This window comes from Procambarus clarkii, chromosome 19, assembly GCF_040958095.1.
Source record: "Procambarus clarkii isolate CNS0578487 chromosome 19, FALCON_Pclarkii_2.0, whole genome shotgun sequence".
Taxonomy (NCBI): domain Eukaryota; kingdom Metazoa; phylum Arthropoda; class Malacostraca; order Decapoda; family Cambaridae; genus Procambarus; species Procambarus clarkii.
In genome coordinates, this window is record NC_091168.1 from 32,619,729 (window position 1) to 32,637,098 (window position 17,370).

At 41.3% G+C, this 17,370-nt stretch overlaps 1 protein-coding gene across 2 annotated transcripts in view; it reads right to left on the reverse strand.

The window, feature by feature from the left end:
• Positions 1 to 2,360: 2,360 nt before the first annotated feature.
• Positions 2,361 to 17,370, reverse strand: part of mRpL50 (mitochondrial ribosomal protein L50) — a 32,759-nt gene continuing 17,749 nt past the window's right edge. For both annotated transcript variants that reach the window (XM_045741079.2, XM_069327254.1), the window contains exons 3-5: positions 16,565 to 16,767; positions 12,887 to 13,006; positions 2,361 to 2,888 (exon numbers count right to left, since the gene is read on the reverse strand). In XM_045741079.2, the coding sequence (XP_045597035.2) occupies positions 2,767 to 2,888; positions 12,887 to 13,006; positions 16,565 to 16,767 (445 nt within the window). In that variant the 3' untranslated portion in view covers positions 2,361 to 2,766. The remainder of the gene's footprint in view (positions 2,889 to 12,886; positions 13,007 to 16,564; positions 16,768 to 17,370) is intronic.

The following is a 17,370-nucleotide window of genomic DNA, read 5'->3' on the forward strand; positions in this document are numbered from 1 at the left end:
TCAAGATAATCATACGTACTGGTCTTGTTGTTCCTGTACTTACCTAACAGTGACTACGGGGGAGTGAGGTCCAGCTCTTGTGCCCCCGCCTACTGGCTTTATGTATTGTGCGCCCGGTGAGCAGTAGATTATTGTGCACCCAATATTCATGTATGATTAGTAGTTTATTGTGCACCCAATATTCATCTATGATTAGTAGTTTATTGTGCAGCCCATACTCATCCTGTAAGTGGTAGTTTAATCTGGTCTGCATACTCATGCTGTGAATAGTAGATTATGCCCATACTCATGCTGTGAATAGTAGATTGTGCCCATACTCATGCTGTGAATAGAAGATTGTTCCCATACTCATCCTGGGAGTAGGTTTTGCTGCATGTAATCTTGAAAGATGCAGCTCATACACTGTGGTAGTTAATTGTGCACTCCATATTCACCCTCAGTGGTAGTTTACTGTACACCCACCATACTCACTGATATTTGTTTTGCATCCAGCACTGATTCTGTCATTTTTCATTTATTGTGCACCTCCATATTCATCCTATGATCAACAGTTTTTGAAGACCTTTTATTAATGTTCTGAATAATAGTTTATTGAGCATCCCATACTCATCATATGAGCAATAGCTTGTGCAACATACTTATCTTGCGGGTAGTTTATTGTGCACCCGATACTCCTCCATGAGCAAGTAGTTTCTGCATCTCACATTCATTGTGAGTTTTTTTTGTGCACCCCATTCAGATCCTGTGAGTGGCAGTTTATGAGACTCATACTCATGTTGAGTTTATTATGCACCCCATACTCATCTTCTGAGTGTAGTTTATTGTGCACCTCATACTCATCTTGTGAGCAGATGGAATAAAGAATAATAATGTGCAAAAAAAAAACTTAAATCAAATTCCAGTGTATTTTTGGTTTCCCATTATCAGGAACACGAAGTCTGTTAAATATATTGAGGTCGCTCTATGCCAATGACTGAACTTCTCCAGGATGCAACCCACAACAGTTGCCTAATTCACATATATTTACAGTACTCCTTTTTGTATAGAGATATCATGTCTAAGAAAATATGCCAAAGTCTCGTTCTTCCTGGGGAATCAAACCTGGGACCATACAGTTGTGCGCTACTGGGTGACATCGGTAAAATGTATACAGTACGTGCAACTATATTTAATTTCAATGACTGCCGGTAACAGTTACTGCTATGTACGACAATAACAGACACTGGATGCCAGTCTTTTATATAAGTTAGATAATGTACAGTCCAACATATTGAATCAATAGAGACAAGGCACAAATCAAAGCAACAATACAGTCATAATAACATGGATAAAAATAAACAGCCCAACCCATACATATGAACAGGAATGTGACAATGTTTCAGGCAAGTTACAACTGTATGTGCAAAAAAATTAAATTTGAAAACCCTGGAGCTCTATCTTTTAAAGATTCACTGTCGAGAAACTGAAAGCAATTTAAGAGTGATGATCAATAGAAAATTTATGCCAGTCTATTTGAAGCACTAAAAAAAAAAAATCATATTAACAAAACAAAAATTGAATTTCATAATACGATAATTAACATGAAAGGAAAATGATGATTGAGCCTGTCCTAAACCCTTATCAGGTTGCAACAAAATGCAACAAGTTGATAATGGTCCAGAATGAGCCAAGCGCCTTGTTTCTTTTCCATATCACACATTGGATTGTAAATTTGCAGCCATGTTATCATGACTTAATTTCTGCATAATTAATGATGTTAGAATAGTTAGGCAAATAAGGAAATAGAAAACCAAAACCAAAGAAGTGAAATAAAATTGTAGTTAATCAAGACACGTAACAGCTGATGGATGGCAATTACATTAATACAATTACCAAAGAATAAAGAAAACTGCAGAGACCCCTGTTAGCCTATTTGAGGCAGATTTTATTTATATCCACCCAAATTCATCCGGACATAGAAGCAGTGTATTATCCAAACAAAATGTTATATTTACAATTATTTTTTGTATTATATTGAACAAAATTTAGGTCAAGAAACATCTTTCAGTTCTGAACCCCTGGCAGAAGTTACACAGACAACACGGCACAATAACACAGCTGAAATAGTTCATGTGTGGGGGGTCAGGTTATTTATGTAAGCGACAACGTTTCGATCCATCGTGGATCTTGCCAGAACATGTTTATCAAGTCGTGCTTAATGAGGGCTGTATCAGATACACATTACTATAGAAAAGTAAACTAACACACGTTATCAAAATATAAAGCTTGCTCAAAACCAACGTCTAATACTGTATATATATCATCAATCATTAAATCTGTAAACATGATTAAAATCAATTTTTAGGTAAATTACTAGATAATAAAATTTAAAAAATTTATTCAACTTTATCATGTATGTAGCAGTATATATCCATGCACATACATACATTAATTTAACAAAAAATGTCACAGACAAAATTAACTGAAAATGCAATTTTTGGATGATATAATTATGCAAAACTTAGGAAAACAAGTAATTTCTACATCATGTTATAAATATTTACATGAACAATACTGTATGTTGAATTAACAAATCCACAAGGGCCGTGATAAGAGTTCAAACCAACGTCTGGGATGATCCCAGACACGCCTTAGTTGATTGCATCACGCATCACTACTCACGCATCACGACGGACATAGATTTGAATCCTCATCACGGCCCTTGTGGATTTGTTCATTTGATATATCATACTATTGTCATTTTTGTGTGTAATATGTTGAATTATTTTATTGGAAAGGCCATGTGGTCCTTGCAACATGGCCAGGGTACCTCTTCTTGTTCTTAAAGCCCACAATAAGAGTCGAGTCCTTGGTAAACGCAGACACGCCTCCAAACTTTGTATCGGTCTCTGGTGAAGTAAAACAAGAACAAATTACACTAATGTAGAGGGGAAAATCAATTTGCAATGACAATGATTAATGGAATAAAAGTTTCTATTCAAAATACAACTCAGTTTTTAAGTTTCATCAAGATGGTAGGGAAAAATTAGCTCATGCATGCTATGTTAGCTCACATAGCATGAGTTAACAGCACTGCTGTTCAGCTTACGACCACAGCATCGCCTAAAAATGTCAAAATAAATATGTAACTGCTATTATTTAGTGATGACAGTGCAGTATTACAGAAGACCCCTGACTGTGATAAAAATGATCAGGATTGTATTCACCTAGTTGTGCTTGCAGGGGTTGAGCTCTGCTCTTTCAGCCCGCCTCTCAACTGTCAATCAACTGTTACTAACTACTAACTATTTTTTTATTTTATTTTTTCCACACACAACCCCCCCCCCCCCAAGGAAGCAGTCCATAACAGCTTTCTAACTCCCAGGTACCTATTTACTACTAGGTAACAGGGGCATCAGGGTGAAAGAAACTCAGCCCATTTTGTTTCTGCATCACTGGGGATTGAACCCGGACCCTAGGATTACGAGTCCAGAGCGCTGTCCACTCGGCTATCAGGCCCCTTATAATAGCATATACTGTAGTGATAATAGCAGGATTGTTGTGATAATTAGCACTGTGTGGGAGGAGTAATGTAGAGGGAGGGAGGGAGATAGCATCGTCTAATGACTCTGTGTGGCCAGCTGTTATTGTCTGCATTCACCATACCAGCTCAGTGGTTCTTTATGGTGAACACAACTGTAGTATATAACATGTGTATTAGTGTAATAACAGCAAAAGGATTATGTTGGAAGGAGCCATTTGGGTGACGGAGGTGGGCATTGTCTGCATGACTTGTCTAGCTGTGTAGAGGGTGGCCACTATGCTCTTTGGGCACCCTACCAGCTTAGTTGTACAGTTATGGTGAATAAAACATTCATATACTTCTATATAACGGATGTATATAGTGTAATAACACCAGAAACAGTATTTTTGGGGGAGAAATTTTAGTGCGTTTGGCCTTTGAACCAGTGAGGGAGGCAGCCGCCAGCTGACTGTGTGAGTAGTGACGTCTTTAATTGCCTGACCTCACCATACCAGCTTAGTTGTACAGTTATGAACAAAACATGTAGATAGTTATATATATATCATCTGTATATAGTGAATAAAAGCGAAAACAATAGGGTGGGAGGAGATGTTGGGGAGTGAGGTGTTGTTGAGGGAGGGAGTGGTGGCGAATGGCTGGCTGGCTGGTATGGCAGCCACTCCTTGTTGTTTTTTGACTCACAATACCAACTTAGTGGTTCGTTATGGTGAACAAAACATGCAGATACTTATATATATAACCTGTGTGTATATAGTGTAATATCAGCAAAACTATTTGTTAATTGTTTTATGAACATAATAATTGAATCACTAATATGCACACCATACTTTTGAGTACAGTACAGTGATGATTCATCCATTTTATTATATATCACACTACACACTACTGAATAAAATTATTGCAAAAAAACTAAAAAAAAATCAATCAGACATTGAAATAATTAGGTAATAATATCTTTGTGACAACTCCCACCTGCCAGACTTCCTCAGCCTATTGCGACCAAAATATATTACCTATGATTTTTTTCCCCGTGCTCAGGGAATATAAATGAACATTTTTAGAAGACGAATTATTTTTTTTCTTGTGCATGGGAGTGTAAAAGCCTTAACCCTTAAACTGCACAACGCGCCTGCAGGCCCACGTCTGGTTTGCGCAATGCGCCTCCAGGTATTTTTATTTTTCACGTTCCATTCAAAACTGGCGCGCGATGACGCGGGTATGGTATGGATGGCTGAGGGCCCCAGTGATCGTCCGCCATCTTGAAAAAAAATCCCAGCATGCCCCGCGGCCGTGGGGAGCTTCAGTTTCACAGCAGCAACCATGTCTGACGCATCCTCTACGAGCTCCCGCTCCACGGTTACCCGGGGTCATGGAAAACGACTCTCTCAGGAGAAAATATGCGATATTTTGTATGATGATGTTGCTATGGATGATGACCTAGACTATGATCCAGAGAAAGACCTTACTCAGAGATCTGATACGAGCGAGGGAGAGACGGAATTGGAAGATGTAGCGAGCGTGTACAGTACACGTGCCTCGCCCGGCCTACCTCGCCGCCCTGGGTCAACACCGTTATCATCACCAACATCATGTATGTCCCCCAGATGCTAGTAGTTTATTCAGTGATAGTACATGTGATGAATCTTTCTTGGGCTTCAGTGACATTGGCTCCGATACGAGTAGTGTGGACGACCTGAGTATGAGCAGCGGTGGTGTTACCAGGCGGGGTTTTGCTGCCCCAGCAACACGTAGAGGCAGGCGGCAGCGTGTCTCCCAGCATGACGACAGTGGGCCCTCAATATCATTTGTTCGTGGTAGGCCTACAGTACGTAAATCTGCCTCAGCGCCTAGCATACCCTCACGCAGCTCCAGCAGCAGCAGCAGACGACGTAGCCGTGGTCTTGGTGCTTGTGGTGGTGTTGGCACCAACACCAAACCCCCTGGTGTACTTGTGTGGGAGGATTGCACCACATTTGTCCCTCAAATACCAACGTTTGATGATACCGATGTTGGTGTTACAGCATTATTCCCATATACTGGTTATCTTCTTGAGGTTATCTTGAGATGATTTCGGGGCTTTAGTGTCCCCGCGGCCTGGTCCTTGACCAGGCCTCCACCCCCAGGAAGCAGCCCGTGACAGCTGACTAACTCCCAGGTACCTATTTACTGCTAGGTAACAGGGGCATTCAGGGTGAAAGAAACTTTTGCCCATTTGTTTCTGCCTCGTGCGGGAATCGAACCCGCGCCACAGAATTACGAGTCCTGCGCGCTATCCACCAGGCTACGAGGGATAGAGTTTACAGAGTGGTGGAAAACTTTCCCATTCCATCACAGGTTACAATTAATAATTCCTTCATATGACAAGTTGGATCACACAAGTGGACCACAACTGTGGACCACAAGTGGTCCACAAACTTATGATGTTGGGACAGAGTTCACAGAATGGTGGAAAACTGTCTCATTCTATCACAGATTACAATTAATAATTCCTTCATAAGACAAGTTGGATCACACAAGTGGACCACACAACAAGTGAACCATGTGAACCAAACACAAGCCAGAATGGTCCACACAACAAGTGATGCATATTAACCAAACACCAGCCAGAGTGGTCCACACAAGTGAACGACTGTGTTTCAATGATTTTCGTTCACTGATTTGTGGCACACGTATCTTTGTAAATTAATTTAAAGGCTGAAGCGTGAATAGCTAGCTAATGTGTTGAAATCTTCTTATATACATTTTCTGTGATGAAACAAGATGAGTGAGGATGGATAGATAAGGAAATACTGTACAGTAAACCTCACTTTACAGTGAGGTTTCACTCACTTTCGTCTGTGTCGTCATAGTTCAGTGACCCCTGACTTTGAACGTTTCAGATTAATAAATGATTTCTAAAACTGGTGCTTTAATAACTCTTTATTATCCTAATTAAACTGAACTAAATAAAACCAAAAATATACTGTAATATGATAGATATCTGCTATTTGAGAAATTATTCATATTACTGGCAGCACAACTTCAGCACGAGTGGACGGGTCTAATCCGTGTGCACACCACCATGCGTATTTTGTTCGATTTCGTCGCCACAGTTCAATGACCTACGGCTTCGAAATAAAAACATTAATAAATCAGTTCTAAAATAAGTATTTTTTATTGTAGGGTGTACCTATAGCCCTAGTCTGCATTCGTACAGTAGGCACCCAGTGCCCTTAGCTTTGTCTGCAATTGGTGTATTTATCCGCTGGTGGAAGAATAATCGTGGAATTTACCATTTTTTTTACTACAGCTGTATTGTTATACAACAAAATGTATCAGGGGCTTACTAATAGTACCTTATTAATGCCAAAAATTAAGCAATATCTTGCAAGAACTAGTAGCAGAAAACCAACCAGCACGAACACAGCCGTACCCAGAACGAGCACAGCAGTACTCAGCACAAACAGCTGTACCCAGCACGAGCACAGCTGTACCCAGCACGAGCACAGCTGTACCCAGCACGAGCACAGCTGTACCCAGCACGAGCACAGCCGTACCCAGCACGAACACAGCCGTACCCAGTATGAGCACAGCCTTACCCAGTATGAGCACAGCCGTACCCAGCACTGGTACAACAGCAGCCAGCACCAGCTCAGAAGCAGCTGAAGCAAACACAGCAGCAGCAAGCACCAGCAAAGCTGATGCAAACATCTAAGAATATCATGTGTGGAGTGAACAGTTAGAATAAGTGTTAAATGTAAGTACATAGTGTTAGTGTCCAAATTAAGGTTACAGTACAGAAATTTTAGTGTAAAATAGTTTTCATAAACTGTATTGCAGTACTCAACATACAGCAGAACTACTTAATCAACACAGTGCTAACGGCATAATACACTACAGTATATATTTACTGTACAGCATTCACAACTCCATGAAACTTCAAGATGGATATAACTCCAACAATGAGGTAAATAACTAATGTAATACAATATTTTTTAGTAGAATAGTAATATGTTGGTACAATATGTAATATGATAATGCAATTTTATTGTGTAAAAGAAAAAAAAAACACTGACGCAAATGCCTCCTGAAGGTCACCTCTTGCAACGAATCCAACACTCCAACACACTGGGGTTGGTCCCATATAGTGCGTTGAATCGAGGTTGTACTGTAGTTCTAATTCATTAATTTACTTTAATGGTTTAATAAACATTTTTTGTCATTTGTACTCGAGTATGTGAAAGTTGTAGGTCTTATGTGTTGAAATAAAGTCAAGAAAAAATAACCCCCCTCAATGTGGGTGGAGTTCTAGGCCTACCGAGAACCACAACCAGAACCTGGCCCCCTCAGAGAGGCACGAGGAGCAATGGCTTATAGAAATGCACATGTGATTTTGGAGCATTCTATATCTGCCATCGACCGGGACAGGCACCCAGAAAGGTAAGTGCCTCAAAACAAACTCCTATTCTGGTGAAACCAACAAAAATAATGAAACAAGTGGACAGCACTCTCCCCAAGGGAAAACGAGCAAACAAGCACAACATCACACTAGCCACACTGCTTGTCTGCGCAGCTCCCCCCCCCTAGGTGGGGGAAGGGGGAGCCCCAGACCCCTGTGGGCTTCCCTTTCATCTTCAACATCTTCAGTTCCGAGGCTGAAAAGGAGGGGCAAAAAAAACAGGGGGTTCAGATGGGACAACTCCAGAATGGGACAGGCGGGTAACCCACCTGAGGGACGTCATCGTTTCGACCACGTCCAGGTGCCCCCATTCCAAGATGACCCGACAGAGCGCAGGAGAGGACGCCTGCTCTGCCAGCCCCGAACCCCCCGAAGGAGGAGAAGCCACCCAATGCCACCGAAGGCTGCGAGAAACGACCTGAAAATCCTACAAATCGTGGGACCAGGCATGAGCGAACAGAGCAAACCCCCCCCCCATCGCCCCTTCAATGGGGCGAACCGCGAAAGAGGCGATGCCCCTTACGAGAACCCGACCTGCACACTGAGCGAGCACCGCACCGCACGACCAGGCGCGGCCCAGACTGAAGGCTGCACCGGCTCTGAAACTGGCACCTGTGGCCCACCTCGACAGGTGGAACAGCGGGCCCTGGTACAACCCCTCCGGGAGGAACCCACCCTAGACCCCCAGAGAACCAACAGGTCAGACATCGGGCGGCAGCTGGAAGAGGCTGCCTGCATATACGGTTTGATTGCAGAAGCAGCAAAGAGCAAAGGACAAAAGGGCGAAACAATCTAAGAGCCAGGGCCCATGCGGATTCCAAGGAGGAAGCGAGCACCACCTGCCGACACATGAGGTGCGCAGCGAAAAACCACAACAGCGCATCCTGCAGGATCGGCGCAAACAGCTTCAAAAGGGCAAACGATGCACAAACAGCCAAGGCCAAGGAGCTAGACCCTGGAACGGCCTCAAGTGTCTCCACATCCTCCGCAAGCCAATCCGAGGACAGCTCAAGGAGGGAAAAGAAACACAGGACCAAAGCCAACGAGCCCTGTGTGTGCAAGTGGTCAGCCGCAAGTGTTCAGCCACAAGTGCTGCCGACAAGGAGGAAACCTGCACATGAAGTTGAACCGTGCCAACATCCCACAGAAGAGCCAAAGCAAAAAGGCACTCATTAACACTATCGCTCGCTTTGGACACTGATCACGTCCATTTTTTTTCTCTTGAGTCCTAGCCGTGGGTAGGACTCTCGTCCACTCCAAAAATATTTGTATAAAATTCATTTTTTATCCAATCGACCTCGGGATAGTTTCAAAATAAGCGCCTTTAGAATGCACACAATTTGATACCAAAATGAAAGATGTAACACAAAACTTGATGTCAGAACACTTGAAAAATTATAAATGCGTTTTTGGGTCTAAATTTTAAATTTTAAAATATTTGTTAAAACTCTATTTATTGTGCTATTATTATGGGACTAGTTTTAAAATGCGCGCCTTTATATTGCAAACAATTTGATACCAAAACGAGCGATGTAACATGAAAATTGATGTCAGAACACTGGATAGATATAAATAATTTTGATGATGAGCATCCAAAATTAAAATATTTGTTAAAATTCTAGTTATTGCTCTATTATTATGAGACTAGTTTTAAAATGCGTGCCTTTATATTGCGAACAATTTGATACCAAAACGAGTGATGTAACATGAAAATTGATGTTATCAAACTGAACGAGTATACACATTAGGTTGTGGTGTGCAAATTGGTGCTCGTTCATGGGTAACTTTAGGCTTTGCTGTGGGGAGTCTCACCAGGCTTTTGGACATTATATGCACATATATCTGCAGGGAATTTAATTGCGAACACAATGAAACCAAAACGAATGACGTAGCACGAGAATTAAGGTGAGAAAACTGAAACGAGTATACACATTTAGGCGTCGCCGCACGCTCGCCTGCATCATTAGCACCACGACGTCAAAGTCTGCGTGGCGTGAGCGATAGTGTTAAGGTGTGCAAAGTCGCCCCCCAGGTAAACCTGGACCACAGTCAACGCCTCACGCCACTCAAGCGTGCGGGTACGATAGAAGGTGTCCCAAGCATCCAGCGAAAACAAAGGGCAGTCCGCTAGTTAGGACGACTCCGGAACCTCATAATGAACCCAGTATGAAGATGAAGACCCAAACCTGAAGAAAGACGGATCCATTATAGAGGCATAATCTGGGTCGCGCAGGAGGTAAGCCGCAATGGCCGCCCGCACCTCATCCGGAGAGAAGTGGGAAGCTGAAAACCTCCGGAAGGACAGAACCGAAGGACCTGCAGGGACATGGAACCGAGCCAGAGGAGGAGCCAAACTCAAATCCAAGTCGTACGCAGAGAGGGAAAAGGAAAACCCCACACATGAGGGCGAAGCAGGGGGGGTACCACCAAACACAAACAACCCTAATATAAAGGGGGGAGGGACACCAAGGCAGATGCTCCCTGCCAGGCAAAAAAAAAAAAAAAAAAAAAAAAAAAAAAAAAAAAAAAAAAAAAAATCAACTCAGCGAACCCAGAGGGAACAGAGAAGGCCGCTGTTATAGGTGAAAACTAGCTACACAGTACTCCGTGCCCCTACCAGTGCAAAAACTACCACTTACCCCAAGACAAACAAGGGAGGAATCCCCCAAAACACTTGAGGCAGTCAATCGCCTAGCAGCGAAAGACCAACAGAGGTAGACCCAAGGTGACTTGTGGAAGGAAATCCCAAGCCCCTAGGGCGGTACGTACAGGGCACTTAGGGAAGGAAGCTCGAAGCGTATGCAGCCCGAGTACCTGTGAATATTACTCCCAGCTCGCACACCACCGAAGAGAAATACTTAACCTAGGCACAGCACAAAGAGAATCTGGAGCTGGAGCCACAACGACTAAGCTTTATCCCATCAGCCAAGGAACTGAAAGTGTGGATCGCCAGCATGGGGGTCTGGGGCTCCCCCTTTTCCCCTCCCGGGGAGGGGGGAGCTGTGCAGACACCCGGCACGGATCGTGTGACGCCATGCTTGTTTGCTCATTTTTCCTTGGGGAAGTCTGTCCACTTGTTTCGTTATTTTTGTTGGCTTCACCAGAATAGGGGTTTGCTTTGAGGCGGTTACCTTTCTGGGTGCCTGTCCTGGTCAACGGCAGATATAGAATGCTTCAAAATCACACGTGCATTTCTATAGGCCATTGCTCCTTGTGCCTCACTGAGGGGGCCAGGTTCTGGCCGCGGTCCCCGGTAGGCCTAGAACTCCACCCACATCAATTGATGCCAAAAGTTAGGACTATCCCTATCAGCCTGGATAGGAATAGGGGCTCCTCCCAGAAAATATTTTTTGGACATTGATGAAAGTAAGATATTAACATTGGGCAATGTATATATATGATATATAACAAAATAGAGCAAATTAACATACTTACTCATTATTATATGTGTTATTATGTATTATTCAGCAATGTTATAAAGGCACCAGCTGCATATCCACTTTGTGGACACTTCTTACTACTATTCTTCTTCTTTGTGCGTCTGACAGGTGCTTGCATCTCTTTATTACTGCATTATCCCTTAGTTCCAGTTAATAGGAGCTGTTCTCCTTAGCAACAAAACATTCTTCTTTTTAAAAAAAAATTCGTCTAAAATCAATTACTAAAAATATTTTGATGAAAAGTTTCACAACACTGAAGCCAATAAGTTCAAGATTTGTTTAACATTTGTAAGTAATTTTTACATAATTCAAATATATTTCACTTCCCTGGTCCTTATGCTGGGCAATTTAAGGGTTAAGGACCCCTTAGCAGCTTAAGGGTTAAACAAAATTCATTGATTCATATCTATTTGCATTGCGTTGGTTCTTTGTTAACCCAAATAAGGGTTTGGATATACTGTATTTGAAAATAAGGTTTTAAGGTTGGGACTGTGGTAAATATGCCAGATGAGATTAAATCTCTATAGACTGGTTCTGCTGGTAGAAGTCAATGAAATTTTAGGTAAAAATTAAAATTTCACTCTAAAATTTGTCCACATAGCATGAGAAAAATTAGCATTGAATGAAATGCCAATTTCTGGGTGAGCACCAGAGGCTCACTGAAGCTACTATCACTGATCTAGTGCTTTACTACTACGTGCCATCAGTCGCGGAGTTCTGTTGGCTTACTGGAGACCACGAGTCAGAACCTGGCCTCCTCGGAGAGGCAAAAGAGCAGTGACCTATAAACATTTTACATTTAAAGTTAATCATAATTGCCACCATCAGAGAAGGTTATCTTCTTGAGGTAATCAAGAGATGTTTTCGGGGCTTAGCGTCCCCACGGCCCGGTCCTCGACTAGGCCTCCTTTCTGTTACACATCCCCAGGAAGCAGCCCGTAGCAGCTGTCTAACTCCCAGTTACATATTTACTGCTAGGTGAACAGGGCATCAGGATGAAAGAAACTCTGCCCATTTGTTTCCGCCTCTGCCGGGGATCGAACCCAGAACCTCAGAACTATGAATCCAGAGCGCTGTCCACTCAGACGTCAGGCCCCTGTCATGTAAGGTACCCAGAAAGTTAGGCAAAACAAGGGACAAGTGACTCAGAAGGACACTGGGAAAGAAATATTTAAGATCATCCTAGAAGCATCCAAACTTAGACATGACTTGATAATAGTCTGGGATAGACCATAACATCACCAATTCTTCATTTTTAGATTTGTGGGTTGTGTCACAATGTCTTCATATTGTCAATAATATCTTCAGCCACATTACTGAGACTCATCCTCAACACCCAAAATGTATTTACAGTATACTGTTTACTTTCCTATCATTTTCACTTTTTCTCAGCTATGATCAAACCATTTTATTTCTACAATTATTCAAAATGGTTAAGTATGAGCCATACAGATAATTATGACTAAAACTGAGTATGCATCATACCTGGATGGAACCTGTTATATTTATATATCACGTGCAGATTTTTGGGTAGGTCCATGTCCTTCATCATGTCAAGTGGAACAGATGTGTTCACTGGGGTTTCATAGAAGGTTACCAACTCTCCTGCAGAAGATAAATATTCACACTCATTAAACAAAGTGCAGCTTTATGGAATATCAACAATTCATCTGCAAAATGTGTTTAACTACGCATGAATTAAGTACTGTACTGCAAAATATTAATAATGCAAAAAGTATGGTTCCCGCAGCAATATATATAAAAAAATATTGTGCATACATTTAACATTTACAAACTGTATTTATATATTAAAGCAGATGTGGGGACACTCGACAAGCTGCCAGCTTCCTGTCCTCGTCGAGGCTACTAGTGTTAGTGGCTCTCAGGTAAATACAGCCTGTTCTGAACATTTCCAGCATCACCAAACTGATGTACAGTGGAACCTCTATTAACGAGTTTAATCCGTTCTGGCACCGAGCTCGTTACCTGGAAAACTCGTCTTTGGAAACAAATTTCCCCATTTAAAATAAAGGAAATAAATTTAATCCGTTCCACTCCCAAAAACATCCATACTTGTATGACTTTTTTTATGTAAATATAATACTGCACATGTAAATATAAATGTTTTGTTGTAGTGTTTTAATATTTACTTTACCTTATGAAGAGTAGTTGCTGGCTTGAGGGAGACGATGGAGAGGTGGGAAGGAGGAGAGGGGTTATGGTGTGGAAGGAGAATCCACCTCGTGAGTCAGGCGGACTCTCTCTTCTTGGGAATTTCACCCAAATTTCATTTCAAATGTCACACAAGGATGCGTTAGACCAGCACCAAATAAAAAACTACGTTGATTACACTCGTTGTGTCAACAATATAATAGTCTTACCCCGAAGATACAATACAATGCCGTTTTCTCAAATAGGCAATGTGTTTATTAAAGAAAACGGAAATTTCATGGCAAACTTGTATACAATCCTCAAGTCGATCGGATAAGAATTGGATTTTATATAAATATTTGCTCAAATGACGCTTGAGCGCGGTGTTTGGGTGCATTCAAGAGAAAAAAAGTGTGTTACGTTCAAGCGACATATACCTGCGAAAGTGATAACACTTTCATAAAGTGTTATCACAAAGTGATAAATTAATTAAACATTTTCACACACCGAGTTGTCACTGCTTTATCAGGGCAGCTTTTCCAAGAATGCGTTCACCTTTTCAAACATTCCAAACACTTCCCTGATCTCAGTTTAAGAGGCAGCATCCTCCCTTACCTCCTCATTCCCTTACTAATGGTGTAAATTGTTGATGAGGACCTGCCATACTTCCTTGTGAGATCAATCACACAGACACCACACTCATGCTTTGCTATAATTTCCTTCTTTAAATCCACAGTAATTGTGTCTTTCTTCCTCTTGACAACACTATCTTTAGCAAGCAGCTTCTTTGGAGACATCGTGTGTTACAAATTGTAGTCACAAAACCACTAAAAACCCAAAGAAAAGCTCAAATAAATCCAGAGGGATGCTTGTCGTGTGAGATACAACAACAACACTGGCGTCGGAGGCGTCCGAGAATTTGCGAGAACCTGCGAGACGCTAGGAAGCGCCATGTGGTTTCACTCGTTAATAGAGGCGAGCTCGTCAATAGAGACAAATTTGCTGCGAGTGGCTTGCTCGTTACTGGAAAAACTCGTTAATAGAGCCACTCGTTAATAGAGGTTCCACTGTACTTAATTTCCTGAACCTAACCTAGCCGAGGACCCACGGACAGAATATGAGACGCATCAATTTTGTGAGCCACTATGATTTTTAGAACATCAATTCTTGGTCTTAGGGAAAGTGTATGTTAAAATGTGATGTATTATTAGGAGAACAGGTTGATTTATAACACCCTCTGTACCTCCAAAATAAATACAGCTTTTCTTTTACTATTAAATAATTGTTTGCAATTCACTTGTACCATGACATCAGAATAATGAACAGAGAAGACTGTAAAAGTCTTATTGGCCCATGCAAAGAAACTCTTATTTTCACCTAATTACACCCACTTGTGTATTTATAAAACCAATGTTTGTTTCAACTCAAGATATCCCACATCTATCATGTTACCCAAAACCTTGTTACACAAGTCAATAATGATGTTTGACGATCTAACATGTAGGGGAGCATAACCAAGCAAATATTGCGTCAGCCAGAAAAATGATAGGATGGATTACGAGAACTTTCAAATCCAAGGATCCCATCACAATGGTTGTACCATTCAAATCACTTGTGCTGTCCTATCTAGAGTACTGCTCAGTACTCGCTTCCCCCTTCAGAGCAGGAGAAATTGCTGAAATAGAGGGAATACAGAGAACATATACGGCACACATAGACGCGATAAAGCACATAAATTATTGACATCGTCTCAAAGCCCTCCAGATATACTCACTAGAAAGGAGACGAGAAAGATATCAAATAATATACACATGGAAAATACTGGAAGGGCAAGGCCCCAAATCTACACAGTAAAATAACAACATACTATAGTGAATGATATGGAAGAAAATGCAGAATAGAACCAATGAAGAGCAGGGGTGCCATAGGCACAATCAGCAATCAGAGAACACTGTATAAACATCAGAGGTCCACGGTTGTTCAACAACCTCCCAGCGGGTACTGTATAAGTAATATTGCCCGAACAACCGTGGACATCTTCAAGAGAAAACTAGATAATTTTCTCCAAGAAGTGCCAGACCAACCGGGCTGTTGTGGGCCTGCGGGCCACTCCAAGAAACAGACTAGTGAACCAAGCTCTCACAAGTCAAGCTGGGCTTTGGGCTGGGCTTGGGGAGTAGAAGAACTCCCAGAACCCCATCAAGCAGGTACAAGTCTAAAACCCCAGTTCCATATCATTATTTACGTGATTATTTTCTGAATAAAAATTATTCAAAATGTCTCCACTGTTTAATGTTGATGTTTGTAGGGCGACTAGAAATATATAATTCCAGAATGAATTTTCTATTCAACATCTTAATTATCAGTATACACACCAACAGCAGTACTTCTGTCATGACATTAGTTTTAATCTAATAACTGACAAACAACACTACTAGAGATGAACCCTTTCCACTCCATCAATAACTGCCTTACCTTACAAGGCCACTAGAGAGGCCTAAACCTTTACAAGCCATCAATGACTGCCTCTCCCTAAAGCCACTAGAGATGGTGGCCAACAGGTAAAAGCTACTGCCTGACTTTAATCATAGAGTATCTCAAATTTGAGAGTCTTATTTACATTAAAAGGTTTCCAACAAACATATCATTATCATAAATTAAATGCATGTGATACTTATTTTGATAATGGTGCACATCGTGCTGCCACATCATTAACCCATTCTGAATTAACAACAGTATTAGAAAAACACACATAATCTGCCCCTGGTGAGGACAGTATAGGTTATAATACCTTAAGATTACTGAATGATGTCCCAAGTATGATGTAACATTTTGCTTGATCTCTCATGCATAAATATGGCTTAGAGGTCGATAGCATTGCCTAAGGAAGGGTTAAATACTTACCTAACCTATCATAAGCCAACTATATACCAAAATATAATATAAATAATATTAATTTACAGTATATTCAAAATTGTTAATGTTTGGTTACACAAGAGTTAAGAAACTTACTGATATTAGTAATTTTGTGCATGAGAGAGTTTGGCACCGCATGCTTCAAGGTTTTGGAACACTGCGCCAACACCTGGAACTTGGTACTTGCATCCTTGAAGGGGGTGTCAGGGTTCGAGCTCTTTATCAACTGTGAACAAATCCCCAACACTTGCTTATGTACACCATTTACAGGATAATATGGCTTTTGACTGCGAAGGTACCTATAACACAAAATACACTATTGTAAGCTACATTTATATTGAACTGATGACAAGTCAAAATTCAAAATTTTTAGGATGTGTACACATTATGTGTATGAAACTGGAAGATCTTGTAATCTTGTAAACAAATAAATAAATATATATATATCACTAAGAACTCTAAATGACCTGACCAGAATTCGAACCCATGTCTCTCAAGATGACCCCTAAGCACACACAGTACTGTGACCACCTCTCACCAATGATAGTGAGGTAGTCACTCAATACACCCAAGTCACACTTGAGCTGAGAAGCTGAGCAGAAGCTGAAGGGAAATTTTAAACTGGCATTTTTCAAGCTAAGGACCAAGCTGTCCTATTATCATATAAAGAGAAACAACAGTGAGAGACCATGTACTTGAATTGAGGAGACAAAGGGAATTCTCACAGAAAATATGGCTGGAAGAAACAATGGGTGATATTTTGGTCACTGTAGCAGAGGTTAAAAAATATATATATAGACACACGGTGTAAATAGATGTCATAAAATCAATGAGACCAGACTTAACCTCACCTTGGATGTTGAAGGAAGTTACAAAAGAACTTTGTCACCTATTATCTAAAA